The following is a 21,522-nucleotide window of genomic DNA, read 5'->3' as shown; positions in this document are numbered from 1 at the left end:
ATTGTCAGAAAAAAAGAAACCTCAAACCTAGAGAACGATGCTGTCACCTAGTGGCGTTTTGAAGCTAGCGCTGGAATTCAAATTGTGTGGCGTCAAGCAAGTGTTGGAATTAACATCTGATTGGTTTAAATCAATTTGTGTACATCACTGGTGATTTCACTAATTGGATCCGTCAGGATGTAGTGAGCTGCCTGATGCTCTCCTACATCACAGCGTGTGTGAGGCCACCTGCATTGCGCTGCAAACATCTTACTGTTAGGACCATTATGTCAAAAGAGTACGGGTAGTTTTACTTGAATAACCCAAACATATTTCTTTCAAGAATATGTTCCCAGCAGGCCCACTAGTTGAAACGCGGCATTCTGATTAATTTTGCTTTTGTGGATTATAAATGAATACTAAATGAATACAATAAGATTATAAATTAAGCAGCGAAATGCACTGGTTTTTAGCCATCTCTGGGGGCGGCCATTTTGTCCTGTGTTGACTGAAAATGACATCACAACTGCTCACAACGACCAATCGTGGCTGACCTGCTCTCTGAATCTGAGCCTCACCAGGAAAAAAAAAAAAAAAAAAAAGTTCAAGCAATGTGATCACATTTTAATATGATACATTTCACGTTGTAACGAGTTTATCCCGTTATTACGTAAAGACATTTTGTTCCATTGAAATATATCATGTCACTATGTGATATTGAACCTTAAAATGAAATACTCATGAAAAGCACCTTTTTTTTTTTTTCCTCCATTTTATTTTCAATGCTTAATATCATGGGACAGGATTTAAGAATGGCGACCCATTTCAGTCAATGTTTGCCTCAGATGGGAATAGAAGATTTGTATAATAATAATTAATAATAATAATATAAAATCTGCATTGGTGGGTAAAGAATAGACAAATGTACAAGGAGGAGGAGGAGGAGGAGGCACCTTAATCCCCAACTGGACGTGAACATTCCAAGAAGTAGAAGAGAGAAAGAAGTGATCCAGTGAAGGTGATGGAAGTTCTTCGTCTTTCTTTAAAAAGAATTTCATTAAAACAACTGAGTCCACACCGATTAAAAACAACAGAAGAAGAGAGGGCGAGGTGGTTATGATTCACTTCCATGTGGACTGGCATAACTTCCTGTCACATGACCGGAAGCCTTTAAAGGAAAGAAAAAAAAACAAAAGAAAACAATCGCTTTGTCTTCACCTTTGCTTTCTGGACATGTGCGCGCACTTAACCGTGTGTGAAAGTTAAAAAAGAAAAAAAAAAAAAAGGCAGCGCCTTTGTCGTACACGCGTGTTGGCCCACACGAGCGGTGATATGGCAGACGTCAACACAAACACTTGGTTCGAGGGAAGGAGGGGCGGAGACGCCGCCGCTGACTCACGAGTCTACAAGATGAACTTCCCTAGGAAGAAGCCAATGAAGATGGCCGCGATGACCACCAGGAGGGAGGGCAGGGAAGCGGCCGAGTTGGCGGTCACGTGATCCGAGCGCGCCAGCTTCCTCATTCGCGCGCCGTCGTCCTGGCGGAGACAAATAAAGCGTACCGACGTCAATTTGGGCTTGGGCGGGAAGACGAAATCTCATTTCTTTTTGGGACAAAAATCTGACAACAATTTTCTGACAACAATGACATTACACAGAGCCCCCAGCTAGTCGCGGTTTGCTACAAATTCTCCTATTTGTTGATTTTTTTTTCTTCTCAGCTATTTGCAGAAAATCTTTTGTGAGAATATCTGCGTATTTTTGGTCTCTTTCTGTAATGTCCTAAGGTGCCACAAGAGGGCGCCAAAGCCTATTAAAGTAGTAATTGTGTCACAGTAGTATGCTGAAGTGATACATCTTGACTGTTCGAAGATCTTTAAATGCTTTGTCATACGTAAAACAATGTGAAAATGATTATGCCCATGTGACCTGTTTCTGAGTGGGAATTAAAGTTGTGAATTGTGAATCAAAAATAGCCGCTAGGTAGGACAGAAAGTCGCCAAGCTGGCAACATTGCCAGCAATCTCATTTCTGCCTCCCCGACCTCCCAAATGAAACAAAAAAAAAAACTAAAATTAATAAACTCGGCGCCCGCCCACCCCCCCAATGTCAATGCGATGGAACAGTGGACGCGTCTCACCTTTAAGTGCCGGTTCTCCTCAGCCACTTTGCTCATCTCGGACTGCAACCGCTTGCACTTCTCCAGCAACTTCTTCATCTCGCTGTCGTCCAATGACGAGGCGGAGGCGGCGGCCATGACGGTGGCGGCGGGTGCTGCTGCGGCTGCTGCTGCTGCTGCTGCTGCTGTTGTGGCTGAGGGCGGCTCAGCCTTGGCAGAGTTCAACACCGGGGCAGATTTACTCACGTCCACGTCATTCTGAAAGCGGGGAGGGAAACCCTCAGTAGACACCTAGTAGTGGTACGACTACAAGGTTGAGGTGAGTTTTACATCAAATACTGTAGAAGAGGCCATCTCTTTAAAAAAAAAAAAAAACTTCAAATAGATAATTTGGAAAAAAAAAAATTCACTGCCTTGTGAATTTAAGCAGTTTACATTTTGATTTGAACTTCTGAAAATGTTCCCACGATTTTCTCATTTATTAACATGAACCCGTATTAGCTACACTTTAGCATTAAACCAAACAGGAAATATTTTAATGTTTATTGATGCAATATTAGTGGATTATTATTAAGTGTACAATGTAATCTCCAAAGTGGAAAACAATCCATTTTTTGGTTGATGTACAAGTTGCTCTAAATTTGAAAACAAAATTTCCATCCCCAATTGGAAATATTTTCAAATCAACAGTCACCACCTTAAACCTTTATTATAAGATATTGTACAACAGCATTGTTTTTATATTCATAACTAATCCTAAACGGCACTATATAAATGATTAACAGAACAGGCAGGGTTTTAACAATTTCACAACTGTAACGAGTGTAAAAATAACTATAAGACAACAAAATTAAAAATGGTCACACAGACTCCCTTTAGTGGTATGGCAAAGAATCACTGCATAAATACAGTTCAGTTCTATTTAACTTTTTAAGAGAATATTTCCACCTTGGAAAGCAACAGCACCGAATGACTTAAAAAGCCTCAGCCGCCCCCCAGAAATATTTAATGAAATAGCATCAGCGCCTCTTTCTTACCATCTTATCGTTTTCAGACGGCAACTCAAAGACGCATCTTAACTTGGAATCCATGAGGTCATCAGGTTTCGCGTCTTTCCACTGGCGGAGAGAACGAGAGCAAAGCGGGCAGTTTTATTCATTGTCACCAACCGCTCGCCGCTGCGGTCATGTGACGGCACCTCAGCCTATCCTACCATGGTAACGTGCACTTCTACAAAAGATGAAATATTTCGGCACGATCACAAAAAGAGCGCACAATTACGCCACATGGAACATGGCCCTAGAAACACAATAATACGATCACAGGAGTCCAGTCTAGTAATACAGTACTGGTATATTGCCGCCCTCTGGTGGCGGAAAGGGCGCAGTTCAACCGTCACACACACACACACACACACACACACACACACGCTTGTTCCTCACCAAAGAGTCCATGTCAGAGACGTTGGGCGGGGCGAAGATTGTCTGCACCATGAATTTGTGTTTGCTCTTCTCATTGGGGTCATAGTCAAAGGGCTGTAGCATAACTGAGGAGGGGCAGCAAAGCACAGAGTCAACACCGTTAGGGTGAACGCATCTACGGGGAGGATCATATTCACGCGGACATACATATCATGGAAAAGTGACTTTTTAATGGCTCACGAGCAACTACCTGGGTCTTGAGAGTGCCTGCCGTCCCAAGTAAATATTTTGCCCCCACACTGACATAATCGGATAGGCATTACCTTTCAATCAGAAAGGTAAGCAGAGCTGCATTTTTAAAAAAAATTATTATTATTATTAGTGCTTGGTCCTGATGAGCACATATAGATTGGTGGCTGAAATTATTCACACTGTGGCGCGTATTTGTTTGTTGATGTAGTCAGGCACCACATACAGTGTATGAACCGCTTTTGTCTTGTCAAAATAAGTTTTAAAAAAAAAAAATTCAGGAAAAGCCTATTAGCGTGTTTCTAGTTGGACAAAATGTACGTCCTGTGCCACACTTGGCGGAAAGGCGCAAGCTTGACTGACCGGAGATGTTGACGGCGGCTCCTGCCTCGATGACGCCGCTGTTGGGCCGTACGCAATACCGGCGCGGCGCCGTCGTCTTGACTTTGAAACACACTCTTCTCTCCGAGGGGTTCTTCAACTTGAGGTTGGTGGTGACGACATCTGTGAAAGGACCTGACGGGGGACAGAATTGGCAGACGGTGGAGTTACAACCGCAGACTGATACGTGCAGTTTCACGGGCAAATAATTGCATTTGAAATACAGCTGCGGGGGTATAGGTAGGGGGAGAAAAAAAGTCTACCGGAAAGAACTGTTGACAAATTAATACACTTAAAACCCATATTTGCACATGTTAATGGCGCAGACATTTGATGCCCAAGTTTTGGGGTTACTTGATAACAAGTTTCCCGGAATAAATTGACAAATCATCTAAAAAAAAAAACAACTTGCGCACGGCGCCCTCCCCAGCTGCCAAGTGCCGTACTTTGTATTGGCCAGTATCATAATGCAATGTAAGAATTGGAAAAGTTGGAAGCATAAGCCAGCGTCACGAGACGGCCTCGTTTTCCCGACTCCAAGGCAAACTGCGCTGATTGAGTTTAGCTTACATAGCCCTAGCTGTTTTTCACCATGTCAAGACTCATTAAGGCTAAATGCAGCTGACGGAGTTAGAACCCTAATGGGAAGCGAGCTCGGTCACAAGATGACCAAGACCAAGTATTGATCCTCGCATCGATACGTAACCGCATCCAGGCATAGACTTTCAACAAATGAGTCTTCATTTCCGCGCTCTGCTCCGATCGTGTAGCCGATTCTAACGTCCGGCTAGCGCGGCTGTTCCTAGCATCCAAAAGCATAGCTGACGCTAATGTCCCGCATATGCGTTTATGCTTTTTTTTTTTTTTGCTTTTTTTTTTTTTTTTTTTCTTCCGTCTTTGATTCGCATTTGAGTTGGTCGAGTCAGGTTTGACGGGAACGTTAGCGCCTCTCGCTAGGAAAAGGTGAAGTTCGGCGTTTGCGCGCGGCAGGTGGCGAGGTATTAAAGGCTGCGCGTTAAGCTTGGCGAGTGTTGACAAAAGGCTACATTCACGCCCGCTGCTAAGAAAGATAAGACGGCAGGCGTGACCCGCTTGCAGAACACAAGCACGGCAGTGTTGTTGCGTAGGTGCGTCACCGGGACATTCCTGCAAACCTGTACGGCTCCGTCAATACCGACGCTGTCTGCTGAGGACAATGAATGCGGCGGAATACTCCCGGAAGGCTTGTGAATGAATGCGTGATGACCATTGCCACTGATACAAAATCACACGCTCCCCATTAAGCACACGCTAACAACTACTAGTTTCCCAAAAAAAAAAAAAAAAAAAAAAATTATTTTTTTTTTCATTAAAAAAAGAACTAAAATAGCTAAACCGATTAGCACCAAAAATGTCAAAACGTTGTTTTTATAATGAATGGTTCCAAGCATGTCTAGACGTTCCGTATTTGTTCCGTTTCAAATTTTGAAAGCGCATGATGCTTTTTAGATGTCTTGTGCTCGCCTGTTGGCACAAGAACAAGCATTAAGACGAATAAGAACCCTCCCAATGTCCTCCTTCTAACACCGCATGTAAAACAAGACACCATTTCCCATCTTTGCAAACATCTGATTGTACTTCACAAAAACAACGGTCAACATTTTTGCCCATTTTCTGACAGGTTACGGACCAAACCAATAACGCAATCATCAATTGATAGTAAAAAAAAAAAAAAAAGTCTGTTTAATCTATTACTTAAATTATTTGGAGCTGTAGTATGAATAGCTTGTAATTGACATGTAATTGAACTTGACGCAGCCACGCATGTGCATGTCAAACTCTTAGCCCTTCACATTAAATCGGTCACCAAGAAGTACCGGTCAGCTTCAAAAAGGTTGGCAAACGTCACTCGCTCTCGTGTGATATTGCTTAATTGTTGCCTATTAGCTTCTGTTTAATGAACAATAACAAACAATAACCACTGGTAAACGATTTCGCAATATGCTTTAATGAAATACTTTTGTTCTCACGCTATTCAATTAATCAATGGCATCGACAAAGACGGTGATAGGCCAACTAGATCTGACACTTCAATCGTTTCATAATTAGCATTTTTATGCTGTATGTAAGAAAATTTAAAAAAAAAAAGAAAAGAAAATAGTTTGTATTAATATTAAATAAATATCTAAAATATGCATTTAAGAAAATTATGTGTAGAGATTTTTTTTTCGTAAGAAATCGAATTGAATATTTAACATTTGATATTTTCTGGGCTTTATATCTTGTCCAAGCCGTTCCTTATGGAAGAATTTAACCTGAAGCGCAAATAAAAATGGGCGCAGCGCTGTGAACAGTTTAACGATAATTGATCAATTCAAGAAGTGTAAAACTCAAACTATTGAATATTAAATATTCCAAAATAAGAAAAAAAAGAAACAACTTGTTGATCGCATTGCATTCATTTATGAAATTTCTACTGGCCAGGTCGGGCTAAGTGAACTTTGGGTAGCCCGACAAAGTCACGCAGTGGAAGCGGGCCACCGTTAAAGCAGAACCCTGATCGATTCTTTACAAAAAATACATTTGGAAAAAAAAAAAAAATACACCGCCAGCACAACTCAAGGCAACTTGGAAATGACTCCAACATAAATACACACACGGTACACCCACACTGTTCCTCTCTATTACCTAACCAGGAGCTGACACCTTGGCTCATCTTGTTGCATGCCAGCCAAGTTTGGGTCCCCCAGGCCTGGTCGTGGTCTAAAAATAGCACGGGGAAAAGAAAAAAAAAAAAAAAAAAAAGAAAAAGAAAGAGGGCTGCCCCCTTCTATCTAACTAAAAGAACCCCAGATGTGGGAGGACATGTTCCTTCAACATTATAAGAAAGTGCGTTATTTATTCATCAGTACGTCGAGATGCGGCATTTAAGCGTTTCTCAATCGTGAAAACATACACCGTGTTCGCTTCATTAATTCAATCAGGGTTTGATCACGTAAGCCGATGTTTCGATTAATTACGTCTATTGGGTTTATTCATTAAGTCTGACCGGAGGACCTGAACGCCGTATGGCAGACTGCTGATCATGAAGTATTAATTGAAGGTTCAATTTGGGGACACCAAACATTTTTGGGAGGTTCAACTTGAGCCACATTTAAGTGGCCACGCCCCCCCCCCACTCCCCCTCCAAAAAAAAAAAAAAAAATCAGTCATGTTTTGGACTCATACATGCTCGTTTTAACTCAGCGGGAAATACTTTGGTGGATTTGCGGTAGTCAACTTTTATCGGATTCAAGGTAGTCTTCGATTTAACCAGCACAACTTTCGGCGGATTTACAGAGGTCCGATTTTAACATTGGCAAATTAAGGTGCTACAAAAAGAACCCGCAAAAACAGCGATGCTTCGACCTCGCTTAAGAGTTTTTCAATATCCCCCAATAGCCTCAATGTTGTGCAATTAAAAACCTTTAACCAACTTGTATTTGAACAAAAGCAGTAGCATGTCATCAGAGCATACAACAATGTGCACATATTCTTTATCCTCTGCGATAATCGACAATTACTGCAGCTTATTAAGCAATTGTGCATATCTTAGCATCTCCGTATATCTGCATTACACTGTGCCCTGGTGTTAACGCGCTCAGTCGCAAAATGACTGTATGAAATGATGATTCCAAAACTATTTGACTCTTCTTTACATTCTATTTAATTGCGTTGTTCGGTATATGCGACATGACAGAGTGAGAACTTTCAACATATATCACAATAATGTCTTTTTTAACACAAGATGCGACCACAGAACCACCAAAGATAACAATAGCCAATGTTTAGGCTTTAGATTTACATATATTTTATTTTTATAAATAAATATTAGCAATGTGACAAGTGGCCGCCACCTTTGTGAAATTTTCTTTAAAAAATACAATTAAGAAAAAATAAAAACAGAGTGAGCAATTCAAACGCCTCTAAAGTCCCCCATAACAAATTAATTCATGAAAAAAAAGCAATTGATTATTCAAGTTTTACATTATCATTAAGTGCAGCTACTAATCCTGTAGCCACTATTACAACTAATACATTATTATTAAAGTATTAGAATTACAGTGTTATTAGTAAGTAAAAAGTATTAGTAGTATTAAGAGTATTATTCTACTGCCCACACATAACGATCCATTTGTGCTATTTAAGTTTGCAGGGCAAGTGACACTCGACTTTCTATCGGCGATATCAACTTTACACAAAAACATTACCCCAAAAGACTACCTTTTCCGACACAGAAATCTCCACTTCACCAAAACCCCCTTTTTCTGATTTTCGAAATTCTTGGTGCATTGTGCGGTTCAAAATTTCACGGCGACAAGAAAAGCTGTTTGCAATCGTTTAAACCGTTGCCGCACATCTGGCCAACGTTTTTGCGACCTTGATCGAACCCTGGCAAAAAAAAAAAAAAAAAAAAAAAAAAAATCAACATTCGGGTGAACCCTCGCTAGTCAGTCAGATACAGGATTAATTAACCCTTTTCGAAAGGGCCAACCAGACTGCACATTTTGACAGACTGTCATTTTTGGGCACATCACGTTGCTAAACACATTAATGTTCAATCCAATGGTGAGCGGTGATTTAAGATACAAGTGTTTTGAGTTATGAGCGTGGTCACGAAACGAATAAACTCCGTAAAACGAGTTACCACTTTACACGGTTTGGCGCAAATAGATGCGTTTTTCCAGCCCATGGTTTGTCGTGTTCTTAAGAAATATTTGCAAATGAATGGCGATTTGCAAATTTGTAAAACACCATTGCACCACAATGACTAAACATAGCTTTCATTTTTTCTGACATTTTACTTAACCCATGTTAGGACTCTACAAAATTAAACACCCGAATACACTCAGTGTATAGTGTGACAACATTCCCTGCAAGCTCGTCACTAGTATACAGTACATCCATCAACATACAAAGCAACAGCTGGAATCAACAATTGTTTCAAGAGGAGGTCATGAGAAGGGGTTTGAAAAAGGGGTGTTTAAGACAAGCCAACACTTGGGCTAGCCTGCCTAGCCAACGATTAAATGGCACATCAGTGAAGGCTAGTCAGGTGAAGCTAACACAGCATTGCCTTGCACCCTGATGTTTTTTTTCCCCACACCATCCAACCCTTGGGTGGCTTTGCACTACTTCACCAAAGTGGGTTGCATAAAGATAATTAGCCAAGTTTGTTTTTTTCCCCCCCCCCCAACTGTCAGTCACTGCAATAGCTTGCCATGACAAAGTGTACAATTCCCATTACACACATTAAGTAATTCCATTTAGAAAGCCATTCAAACCTTAAGGAAAGGTGTTTGGCGGTGCTAATATTGCTAACACGTTCGCTCCCAGCGACGTCAGCCACCCACGGCATATCTCCGGCAGCTTTTGGTCGCCAGCGTGGCCTCGAGGCCCGGCTTCCCCGCGTCACCGGAGCGCGAGGAGGCAGCGGCGGCCCGTCCGGTCCGCGGCTAACTTAAAATGGCGCTGAACGTTCGCTAGCACGTAGCCTACGACTGAAGTGAGTGTAAAAAAATAATCATAATTAAAAAAAAAAAAGACATTTGGAGCCTCGGCAACACGCCGTCGCGGACCAGAGTTTGTCACGCAACAGGCACATTGCGGAACACCTTACCTTTAAATTTGAGGTCGGAAGGTGGCTCGAGAACGAGGACCTGGTCCAACTTTGACATTTTAGCTAAAGAGGAGGGGGACGCGTGTGTGGGAACGAGTCACTACTGACTAGTGCAAAGCTCTGCTCGGCTTCTATCTCTCCCCCTCTCTCGCTCTCTCTGTCCACTGTGCACAACGCCGACGTGCGCGAGCTCGTGGCTGACTACTAGTACCCGAACGCGCACGCACGGCAACCGCTGCCGGTGCGTGCGCACGTACGTACGTATGTGCGTGCTTACGTACGTATGCGGCCCCAGCTGATGTAGTTAAGGCGCAGTAACCGAGTTAAATCCGAGGAGGAATAAAATGAGATTCAGTTAAAATTGTCTACACAACCAGAGCCTTCTTTGAAACTCATTCAATCCCAAAGACATACAGTATTTATATGTCTTTTCGCAGTTCAGCCATTCAATGCCAGGAACTTATTTATACATACATATATATCTTTTTTCTTTTTTTTTTCAAACAATAGGGCAAAAGAGGGTCTAAAAATGTCTGGTACTGAAAGAATTAATTCACCTATATCATTACCGTTGATTGACTGCAACCATTCACAAATTTGCTTAAATGTGACTTCATTATTGTCTAAAATTTACACTATAATGACACTTTTATGAGCCGCTTTATTTTAGACTAGACTCTAAAATAAAGCAGCTCCTAAAAGTGTCCTTTAAAACTAGTGTTAACTATACAATAACTTTAAAACAATTTATCCCCAAGAAACGTGGATAAATGTTTATTAAATGTTTAATTATAACTTTACGCACATTTCACAAACATTTACACAAAATCACCATTTTAAAAACAAATTCTACTCTAAATAAGCATTTCCTACTTAAAAACAAAACAGAATAAACATGTATGCAGTTCCATTACACTCTTACAAACAAATCTACTTCATACATTTTTTAAAGAAATAGAATAAAATGCAATTAAAGTATTCTCTAAAAAGCATCTGAAGTAAAAAAAAAAGTTATAATCAAATAAAAATATTTCAATTAGATTTTTTCAAATCATATCACAATTCTGGCAAAATTGTATTGGCTCATCTAAAACAAATAATACTGCTCATTTAGATTTAGACTTCACTCATCAAACAATGTTTATCATTGGGACTTTTGTTTCTAATCATGTGGTCAACAGCCCAATGGTGGCCTTTTCCAGCATGGAGGCGTGATGGGATGGCGACGCGTTCCAGGTTCTCACCATGTGACGGGGTCAAAGGCACCCCTGAATTTGATGCTTTCCACCACAGTTGCATCTCTCACAGGCTGAATATCCCAGAAACACAACAGGAATGCAGAGCGTGGACCTCCACCAAAGGCTGACGGTCACAGTTTGGACCGTGGTAAAGAATGTGTCATGGTAACCATAGAGCAAGGAAATGAAACTTATGGCGACACAAGAAATTGTACTATAATAATAATAACCAAATCATAAAAATCAAAATGTTAATTTTCACTCGCAACATTATGACTTGTACTTGTAAAATTAAATATTTTTCTTTATTAACGGAAAATTGCAATATTTTTCACATAAAATTCAGACTTTATCCGACCCTAAGCCTACTTTATTTTTGGAAAGGTACATTTTGCTTTTAAAATTATGACGTAATTTTCATAAATGTGAAAACGTATTGTCATTGAGAGATTCTGGTCAAATACAAACTTCACAACTTTATTTTCATAAAATGACAACTTTTTCTTGTAAAGTTAAAACCGTATTTTCAAACTAAAAAAAATCACAACTACTCTTGCATAATTATTTACAGTTAATTCTCAAAATGAAGACTTGCTTTCTTGTAACTATAAAAAAAAATTACAACTGTATCCTCATAAAATTTGGACTCGCCCTGAAAAATAACTGTTTTCGCAAAATTACAACAGTATTTATTCTTATAAATTACGATTTTTTTTTTCTCGTAAAATAACTTTGGTTTCACGAAATGACAACTATATTCTCATACAATTAGGGCTTTCTCTTAAAATTGTGACGTTTTTTTCTTCTTTCAAAAAATCATGCCGTGTGATTGCAATCATAGACGAGGAAATTAAACAAACGCATCTTCCAGGCCACTCAAAATAACATGTCAGGCCTCTTTTGAAGAAACAAAAAATAAACTTCTCGTTTTACTTGCCAGGACTACTTTTTCCATTCAAAAATGACCAAAATGTTGCATATATCTGTGCAAGTTTTCAAGATGGCTCTGAACCAAAATGTCCTCGCTTGGCCCCATCTTCATGAAAATGGGTTAAGTAGATTGAACATAATTCTGTTAGCAAAGGGAATTAACTGTGATAAAATAAAGTGTAAAACAGTATAACAACATATAATTACCACTTTATTACAGTACACTAATGAGACGGATAAACAAGTTAGAGCGGGTACAAGGAAGCTCTACGTCCTTTTGACAAATCAGCTAATTCATGCATAAAGGCACTTTTGGGAACATCAACTAATGTGGCATCCATTATGTTTCACATGATCGCTTCATGGCATATCAACAACAAGTCCAGCATGGATGAAATTAAGTGTTGATGCGGAGAAAAACTTGCTATAAAAAAAAAAACAAGTGGGAGTCAAGTCAAAAATGTTATTGACAATAATGTGGCCCCACGAGTCTTAACACGGCATTCTGATGAATATTGCGTTTGCGGAATATGATTTAAGCAGAAAAAGCCACGCGTTTTTCTCCATCTCAGGGGGCGGCCATTTTGTCACTTCTGTCAACTGGAAATGACATCACAGTGCCTAAAAGCTCAGGTAACGATTATTACTGTGATGTCATTTTCAGTTGACAGCAAGTGGCAAAATGGCCGCCTTTTGAGAAGGATAAAAATGTGTTGATTTGAATTCATATTCCACAAACGCAATATTAAATCGGAATTCCGACTAGTGGGGACGCATATGAACATATGGTTAAAAAAAAAAAAAATAAAAATAGACCCCGCCTTTAAAAAGACATTTCACGTTTGTTAGTTCATTGTATTTAAACACTTTCTTACATGCTTAAGAGTTAAAAAAGTAAAAAGCAACCCTTTTTGGGTAAAAATAAAAACAAGACATGGAAAACACGTGTTGTATTCCCTGTAGTGAAACCACAGAAGAGTAAACAGCGGAAAGTCCAAAGTGGAACAACATCTAAAGGATGGACTCAGCTAATGAGCGCTTGCTTTGACTTTTCTTTAATAACTTCTTTGAATGATTAAAAAAAAAAAAAAAAAAGATTACTGCTTGTGCTCGCAAGGCCAGTTTCTTCATAAAAACTGAGCAGCCCGCCATGACGTCGTATTAAGTTCCATTGACTGTTCTACGGTTATCAGTCACAGAAATGGAACTTATGATAAAAGAAGCATAGCAGACAGCAAATAGCAACTGGAAAATGTTGACTTTATTCTTATAAAACGACGCCTTCGTTATTGATAAGTGACAACTTTTTTCTTAAAGTAAACAATAACTTCTAACAAGGTAACTTTTTTATGTTACAAATTAATAAAGTAGTAAATTTTTTCTCGTGAAATTACGATTTTATTCTTGCAAATTCCGCAACTTCATTCACGCAAAATTATGACTTCTTCCACGTATTTTTTTTTTTTTCCCAAAATTCTGAACTTTTTTTGCCCTTTACATTTTTTCCCTAATACAAGTGCAACTTTTATTCCCTCAAAATATTACAAAATGATTGCATTAAAATGGCAACTGTTTTCTTGTAGTATTAAGATTTTATCCACACGAAATAATGACTTTTCCCCCCCACATAAAACGACGACTTTATTTTCATGAAATTACAACTTTCTTCATGCCAAATCAACACTTTTTATTGTTGTCATAAAATGACAAATTAGTCTGCCTCATAAAACGACTTTATGCCCAAAAAGAATTGCAACTTTTTTCATGTGTGAAAACCCTAACCATAGAACCAGAAGTCAACCTAACACAACGGGGGGGAAAAAAACATAGCAAACACCTACTGCTAAATTAAAAAACACATTCCTGTTCCCTCTTCGTGATATGTCTGTTTTGAAAGGGTGAGTGTTTTTATGTCTTTGACATACTTTATGTCAATTCAACACTTGATTTTTCCACTATGGAGGTTCCGCTGTAGTTCATTCTGCATGTAAACAATCGTAGTAAAGGGGACCCCCCACAAAGTCACCATGCCAGCATTATTACACTTACCTCTTACACAAGTGCCTATGTGTGTGTGCTACACAAGTGCGCGTGCATTCAAATTGGATGTTGATGTGCCATTGAAGGGCCACAGTGCATTGAAGGTAGTAATGAGAGAAGACGGGAGGGAAATGCTTTGCAATGCAGCACCAGAGGGCGACATCTGATTTGCTTTTAAAAAAAAAAAAAAAAAAAGGGAGGGAAGCTCTTCTTTATGTGATAGTTGAGGTTACGCCACATGTTTGAATATTAAGGCCACACTGGAAAGGAAAAAGAATTGAAATCGACAAATGACTACCAGGATAATAGCGTTCTAGCGGTAGGAGAAATAATATCGCAATTTTTTTTTATTTTTTATATATAATATCGTGATTTTATGACTTTTTCTTAAAGAACATATACATTATATGTGAATCTGTTGTCAAATTCTGACGCTATTCAAAATTTTCCCATTTACATTTTTTTTCGCAGCATGGTTGTTCTTATATTACAACTTATAAAATTGTTATGATACAACGTTAGTGTCTTCTGATATTACCAGTTAACTCTAATAAAGTTACGTATTTCTCGAAAAATCCCATCTTTGTTCACCAAAATCCAGTATTTTCTTTTTTTTTCTCTCAATATCACAAATCTTATCTGATAGAACATTGTTTTGTCTTCATAATGTTACAACTTTATTCTTGTATAATTTCACGTTAATGTTACAACTTCATTCCTGTAAAATACATCTTGTAATATTAGGACTTCATTCCCGCAAAATATTACGACTTCCTTTCATCTTTTTTTGTAAATTTTTTTACTTTAATATATTAAAAAAAAAAAATAAATAATAAAAAATCTAAAAACGTTTTTTTTTCCTTTCCGTAGTGGCCCTAATACCTTTTAATACATGCGACACTAAGCATAAAGATGTTCTGCATCGCGGCTGTGACCTTGACAGTTTGCGGCTGTACTAGCAGCACCTCCTGCTGGACGGAGCAGGCTGTCGGGTCAGTTTGAACGACTCTGTGCTTTCCACGTCGGGGCTTTCCAGCGGCGGGATCTGTTTGCCTGAAATCAAAAGATGCCAAAATGGTGCCAAGCTGTAAATCGGAAGCACGGCAAGCCCTTGGTTTTTCACTTACAAAATGGTTTACAATAACACAAACTGATGGGTACACAATCGGGGTGTGCATCTCTCCAAATTAAAAAAAAAAAAAGATTCGATACATATGCACGGGGTGCGATACGATTCAAGCACGGTACATTTTAGATGCTAATTATTCGATTCGGTTCAATCCAAACCGTTTTTCCGATTCGTATGAAGTGGCGTGAAACCTACTGATCTTCTGGAAGAGTTCCTCCACATTGACGGCATTCCTGGCGCTGGTCTCGATGAAGATGGCGGCGATGGATTCGGCAAACTCCTTGGCCTCCTTCATGGGGACTTCCCTACAAGACGAGGATCTTTTTTTACGGGCACACACTCAAACCTCAAAAACGGAAACGCCATTAATCCATTCCGGCGCCCCCAAAAACACCAATAAAATGTTTTGTAAGCTGTAGTAGGAAAAATAGCATTTAGCAATAGCATGGCGTGCGCACCTTGGCCACCGGGGGTCAGTATAGTACATATAGACACGCTTCACGTAGATTTGATGAAGAAACACCGAAGACCCGCGAATAAGCTGCGCCAAGTAATTCTTCGCAGCGGATAAAGAATATATGCCTGCGAGTGTTATTGTATGCTCTTTCTGCATGCGTTGATTCTCTTTGTTTACTTGTACCTTGTTGAAAGGTTTCTAACTGCTGCAACATTGGTGACATTTTGCATTGGGCGTTAGCACGTAGTTAGCGGACTTCCTTAAGAGAGAGTTCATGCGATTTGGTTAATTGAGCGACGTGAAATTCACTTTGTTTTGTTTCTCTGTTTTCCGAGAATTGTTCACTCTCTGCCAAGCAGGTCAGCTGCGTCAAGATATCGCTTGATTAGTACAGCAGTAATGAGCGACCCACCTGATGTCTCCCAAGTCGTTCTTGTTCCCTGCGATGGCGACAACGATGTCCTCGGGCCCGTGTTCCTTCAGCTCCTTCACCCACTTTTTCAGTGTCTGGAAAGAGTCCTGCACACACAGTTGGCAGAAAATGAACGGTCGACTGAATTATTCCACCCATTCCGCGGAATGGTAGTTACACAAAGCAGTGACGGGGGGAGAAAATACGGGGAATAGTCATCTGGTGTCCTGGTGGTTTTGTTTATTCGAGGTTCGGGGTTTGAACTCGGCTCTGACTTTTCCTGTGTGGAATTTGGATGTTCTCGTGGGTGTTCGGCAGGTGAACTCCATCTTACTCCCACGTTCCAAAAAAGTGCATGTTTGGTTCAATGAAGACTCTCTCAATGGCGCAAAGGTGTGAAGGGGCATTTGTCGAAAGTGCAACCGGAACGTATTCGCAGCGCTTCACTTTTATAAATACAGTTTTTTCCTCCAAATTCCACACGCAACATCCCATAATGACAATGTGAGAAAAAGTATTTTTGAAATGTTTTCAAATGTATTTGAAAAAAAAAAAAAAAAAAAAAAAAAAAAATCACAGCCTTAACTATGAAAGGTTGATTGGACATGATTTGGAAAGGCACTCTATATAAGGTCACCCAGGTGACAGTGCATGTCAGCGCACAAACCAAGCGTGAGATCAAAAGGAATTGTCTGTCAAACTCTGAGAAAGGATTGTCCCCGGGCACAAATCTCGAAAAGGGTACAGATTTATTTTTTATTTATTTATTTTTTTTTTTTTTTTTTGCTGTGTGGCCAGATGGAAGCCAAAGGCACATGGAAGCCAAAGGCATTTGCCAAAAGACACCTGAAGAACTCTCAGACCATGACAAAGAAAATTCTCTGGTCTGATGAGACAAAGGTTGAACTCTGCGGTGTGAATGTCAGGCGTCATGTTTGGAGGAAACCGACCGATAGCATCCCGACAGTGAAGTATAGCGGCGGCAGCGTCATCACGCGGGGATGACATTGCACAATGCATCGCGTTTTATTATATGCACACATGTGCTAACTGCGTTAGCTTTATGAATAAAAGGGACCGATGGCGTTTGGTGGCGTGTCCATGCGCCACATACACACAGTGTAGAGTGCGGCCTCCTTCAGTGAAAATGCTCTATTATTATTATTGTGTCCAACTTACCAGTTTAGTGATGTCATAGACGATGACAGCAGCGGCCGATCCTCTGTAGTACATCGGAGCTAATGAGTGGAACTACAAAGGGGAGAGAAGGCTTACATGAACTTGACTTCAATTTCATATTGTGCCCTAGCAACACTCAAGTGGACTTTTCCGCCATGAGCTCTCAGACAGCTCATGTCGACAAGAAGCCATGACGCTTCCTTGTGATGAAACAAACTTCAGTGGAGATCGTTTCAAACCCTTGGCAATGCGCTTTATTAAGGAAAGCCGTCAACAGAAAAACGCTCGCAAATTGCACTGGAACGTTTGAAAAACATGACTCACGCGCATCCGGCAAGGTCTTCGCTAGGGATAGACCGATTATCGGCTGGGCCGATTATCGACGCCGATATTCAGTATTTTGACAAATATCGGTATTGGCCTTTTTTTTTTTTTTTTTCAAAATCTGATGGCCGATAAATCAATTTAATACAGTGTTAACTTCAACGAAGTATTTGTTTAAATCTTCAGTGAACTTGATGAGTTACTGACCCTGGGAACAATATGCACCTTTTGTTTATATTTGAAGTCAATACAATACAATATCTCTTTTTGTTAGAATTTTACAACAAAGATGGCCACATTGGCAAAAATTTATCATAATGACCTTTAAAAAAAATAAATTGTTATGCAAATCTGAAAATACACATATCGTCGCTGTCATGTGAAAAACACTTATCTCAATTTTTTTTAAATTTTCTTATTTTTACATGAATGATGTTTCCGCGTTACAGACATCACATTAATGTGAAAATTAGAAAAAGTTTACAAAATTGGAGACAAGTGTTTTTCACAGGACAGCGACGATATGGTCAAAGACAATTAAACCAAGTTCAGAGGTTTTTTATTTTTATTTTGACACCAATATTTTCCTTTTTAGCGAAAATGAATATCGGCCCCTAATATCGGTCATCTGCCTCCTTACTACTAACAATCGGTATCGGCCTTGAAAAAAACATATCGGTCTATCTCTAGTCTTCTCTGCTGGCCTGTACACTATCAAAAGCACTGACCATGTACACCTGAAATACTAAAACTTGTTCCTTGAAACTGTATTCATTTATGTGTATACAGCATGTTATTTTATAACAGTTTATTTTGTTATATGTTGGCTGCACTGCCTCCAGTATGTGCAGATTCGCCTATTCACAGATTTATTGAAGAAAACTTTATTGGGGATTTTTCCTTTGTTGGACTAGGACATGTTTCCATTTCAGAAAAGTACAACAAGAACTCATTTAATTTCATTGGAATTTCATTCATTACTGTCATCACCTGTGAATTGGCGTAGAGCCGTACCATATAAAGACAAAAGTAGTCCTTTGTCGACATATTGTGGCATAGTTTGACAATTGTAATTCTGGGCTTAGTTATTAACCGCCATGATCAGTGAGGGTTCAGCGTGTTTAATATTTTGTCGATGGTCAAATGAACATGACACCAGGCTAGCTGCGTCCTCGTGATCGTCAACGCTAAGGCGGATCATGACGTTTCACGGCCGACATCGAGTCGGTCACAAGAGAACGCGATACGTGGTGGGGGTATGTGAAAAAAAAAATCAAAGCATGTGAACAACAACCACAAAAGGAAGAAAAAAAAAAAAAAAAAAAAAAAAAAAAAGTATGTCACCCGCTCCTGTCCCGCCGTGTCCCAGATCAGGAATTTGTGCAGCTCGCTTCCGGACGGCACTGTCTTGGTCAGGAATGAGGCTCTAAGGAGGGACATGTAGCATTAGCCACAGCATAAAACATCACTTAGCAGTAAACTTTATTCAGTATTTGTGACAGCATTAGTGCCAGTCTGAAACTTCTCTTAGCGTCGGTGACAGTCTAAAGATTCCTTTTGCATTAGCGACAGTGGAGCATGTCACTTAGCATTAGCGACAGTCTAAATGCATCCCTTGCCATGAGTAACACGAAAAACTTTACTTGGCATTAATCTTCCCTATGAATTAGTGACGGTCTAAAACTTTAATTAGCATTAGCGACAGTGGAAAACGTTGTTAGTATTAGTAGGCCTAATGGTCAAAAACATCACTTAAGATCTCATTGTCACTCAGCATAACACTTCACGTATCATCACTTAGCATTTAGCAACAGGCTAAACCTTCGCTTATATTATACTTCAGTTAGCATTTGCGACAGTCTAAACCTATAAGCAATAAACTTAGCATTAGCTATCACCTAAACCAGGGGCGGGCCATCTAGTCGTTATGGTTTCTCTCAGCGGGCCGTTATGAACGTATTCTCATATCTACACAACAAATTCATGGATAACTTTTTTTTGTTGTTTTCTTTTAAATCAGAAGCTAGTTAATTGTTTGTTCAACTATTTGTCTTTGCGGGCCACCTAAAATGATGTCATGGCCGGATCTGGCCCCCGGGCCTTGAGTTTGACACCTGTGGCCTAAACATTCACTCAGCATTACACTTCTCATAGCATAAACTTAGCGTTTCGGGAAAGTCTAAAACTTCACTTAGTATTAAACGTCACCTCAAACTTAACTTCAGTTAGAAATTAGTGACAGTCTAAACCCTGCTTTAGCATTAGAATTGATTATTTCTACTATTTCCTAAAAGAAAAATGAATTCCAACTGTGGTCTCACCCTATCGTGGGGCTGATGTTGTGGTCAAAGTGATCTTGGACGAAGCGACACACAATGCTGGATTTGCCCACACCGGTGTCCTGCACACACAGTCAGCAAAGACAATGATTTATTCAGAAAACTCTTTTAGATCCTGACCATGCAAGATAAGTAGAAATGCAAAATCACATAGTACCACTATGTATCCCACTCGTTTATAATAATGTATATGCCCAAATGACTTTGTATTTGTTAAACTTCACTCGGCATTGAACGTCACTTAGCATTAGCAACAATCTAATGCTTAACTTAGCACTAAACATCAGTGTTTACATCAAGAGAATTTTACTGAAACTTTTAACTCATTTAAAACATTAGCATTTATGTTGAGAATTTAAAACAATTTTAGAAATACTAAAATAATTAAATGTATGTCAATAGAATTCATTTTTAAATGTAACTATAAAATTTTATTGTATTGTATTATGTTTTCATTCAAACAAAATTAAATTATAATTTTAGTTTAGTGTTGTTGTTTTTTTTAAATGAGATGCACAACAAGACAAATCATTTTCAATATTTAATAATTTAATTTTAATGTATTATTTTGTGACTCGCTGTGGTGACTCCTCAACGGACAAGCAGAAAGTTTTTTCTATTCAATTTTTTTAAAGTAAATTAATTAAAAATACATAGAACATTTTGCACTCGTCAGAATTGACGTTGAGATCTTTTTTTAGTGTCTTCAAACGGAACAATATAGAACTTGACTGAGAAGTAAAATTAAATGTAAAAAAAAAAAAAAAAAGATATTCTTGTCTGAACAGTGACAGCTAAAGTTAAATGCCAAGTCGGTGGCGGTGACGTCACAGAACGTCAGAACGCTACGAAAATGTTCCCAAATTGTCAGCTGCTCCTGATGAGGTTTGTTTTTGGGTCAACTTCAGCTAGCCATCAACAGATTACATTTTCACTATTTTTGTACAAAATAAAAGTCGACATTTCAGATCGCGAGTTACTACTAAGTCTTGTAAAGTCTAATAAACTAGTTTATCTTAAACAAAACAAAAAAAAGTAATTACATCGAAAGAATTTCCCCAAAATGGAGGGGGATAAAAAAGAAGGTGCCACTTACCCCTAAAAGACAAACTTTGAGCTCCCTTATTGCCATGGTGGGTCACCAAAATGACTTAAATCATTGTATGTCAGTGTTCAATCACTGTCTTTGTCTCGTCATGCTTGAAACTCGTTTTTTTTTTTCCAGCGGCAGCCCCCGACTTTATGTACGAGAGAAAAAACCCAGCCCCGGACTGTCTGACTTGCTGACCATCAGCAAGAACATCCTGCACCAAAATGGGATGCACATCCTGTGACGGATTCCAAAATAAGAAGCAAAGCTACAAAGAAGCATACATAATGAATCAAGTTTAAATTGACAAGACCATGTTTTTAAATGCAAATATTTACTAACTAATTATATTGTTTTTCAGCCCGCAAATTGTGATATAAAATCATTACTATATGTATCTATTTTCAATATCTATCTTTAACTTTGCTAACATCCTCTGTATTAGGTTCTTGTGACTACATGTAACTTTGCATAACTTCGCACATCGGAAACGGGCGGATGACAAAAAATTGGTAACTATTTTTCTTTCGGTGGGGGGGACTAATAGTTAATATCATCCCTCGTGTGTCTTATTTTGTATTTATTTCACATTAATAT

General features: G+C 39.1%; 2 protein-coding genes across 2 annotated transcripts; both read right to left on the bottom strand.

Moving 5' to 3' along the window:
• Positions 1 to 582: 582 nt before the first annotated feature.
• LOC147141325 (vesicle-associated membrane protein-associated protein A-like) lies at positions 583 to 9,986 on the bottom strand. Its single transcript, XM_086043795.1, has 6 exons — positions 9,788 to 9,986; positions 4,132 to 4,284; positions 3,541 to 3,644; positions 3,136 to 3,216; positions 2,120 to 2,356; positions 583 to 1,517 (listed from the first exon to the last, which is right to left on the bottom strand). Exons 1-6 carry the CDS (start codon positions 9,843 to 9,845, stop codon positions 1,383 to 1,385), a joined length of 768 nt encoding a protein of 255 aa, XP_085899921.1. The 5' UTR covers positions 9,846 to 9,986; the 3' UTR covers positions 583 to 1,382.
• Positions 9,987 to 12,145: 2,159 nt separating this feature from the next.
• rab31 (RAB31, member RAS oncogene family) lies at positions 12,146 to 21,144 on the bottom strand. Its single transcript, XM_086044063.1, has 7 exons — positions 20,932 to 21,144; positions 19,818 to 19,897; positions 18,841 to 18,922; positions 17,173 to 17,244; positions 15,994 to 16,100; positions 15,320 to 15,429; positions 12,146 to 15,048 (listed from the first exon to the last, which is right to left on the bottom strand). Exons 1-7 carry the CDS (start codon positions 20,965 to 20,967, stop codon positions 14,951 to 14,953), a joined length of 585 nt encoding a protein of 194 aa, XP_085900189.1. The 5' UTR covers positions 20,968 to 21,144; the 3' UTR covers positions 12,146 to 14,950.
• Positions 21,145 to 21,522: the final 378 nt, after the last annotated feature.

Source organism: Filicampus tigris, chromosome 10 (genome assembly GCF_054856515.1).
Source record: "Filicampus tigris isolate MCC_2025a chromosome 10, RoL_Ftig_1.0, whole genome shotgun sequence".
Lineage (NCBI taxonomy): Eukaryota > Metazoa > Chordata > Actinopteri > Syngnathiformes > Syngnathidae > Filicampus > Filicampus tigris.
The sequence above is the reverse complement of the archived record's forward strand: the minus strand, read 5'-3'. Positions and strand labels throughout refer to the sequence as shown.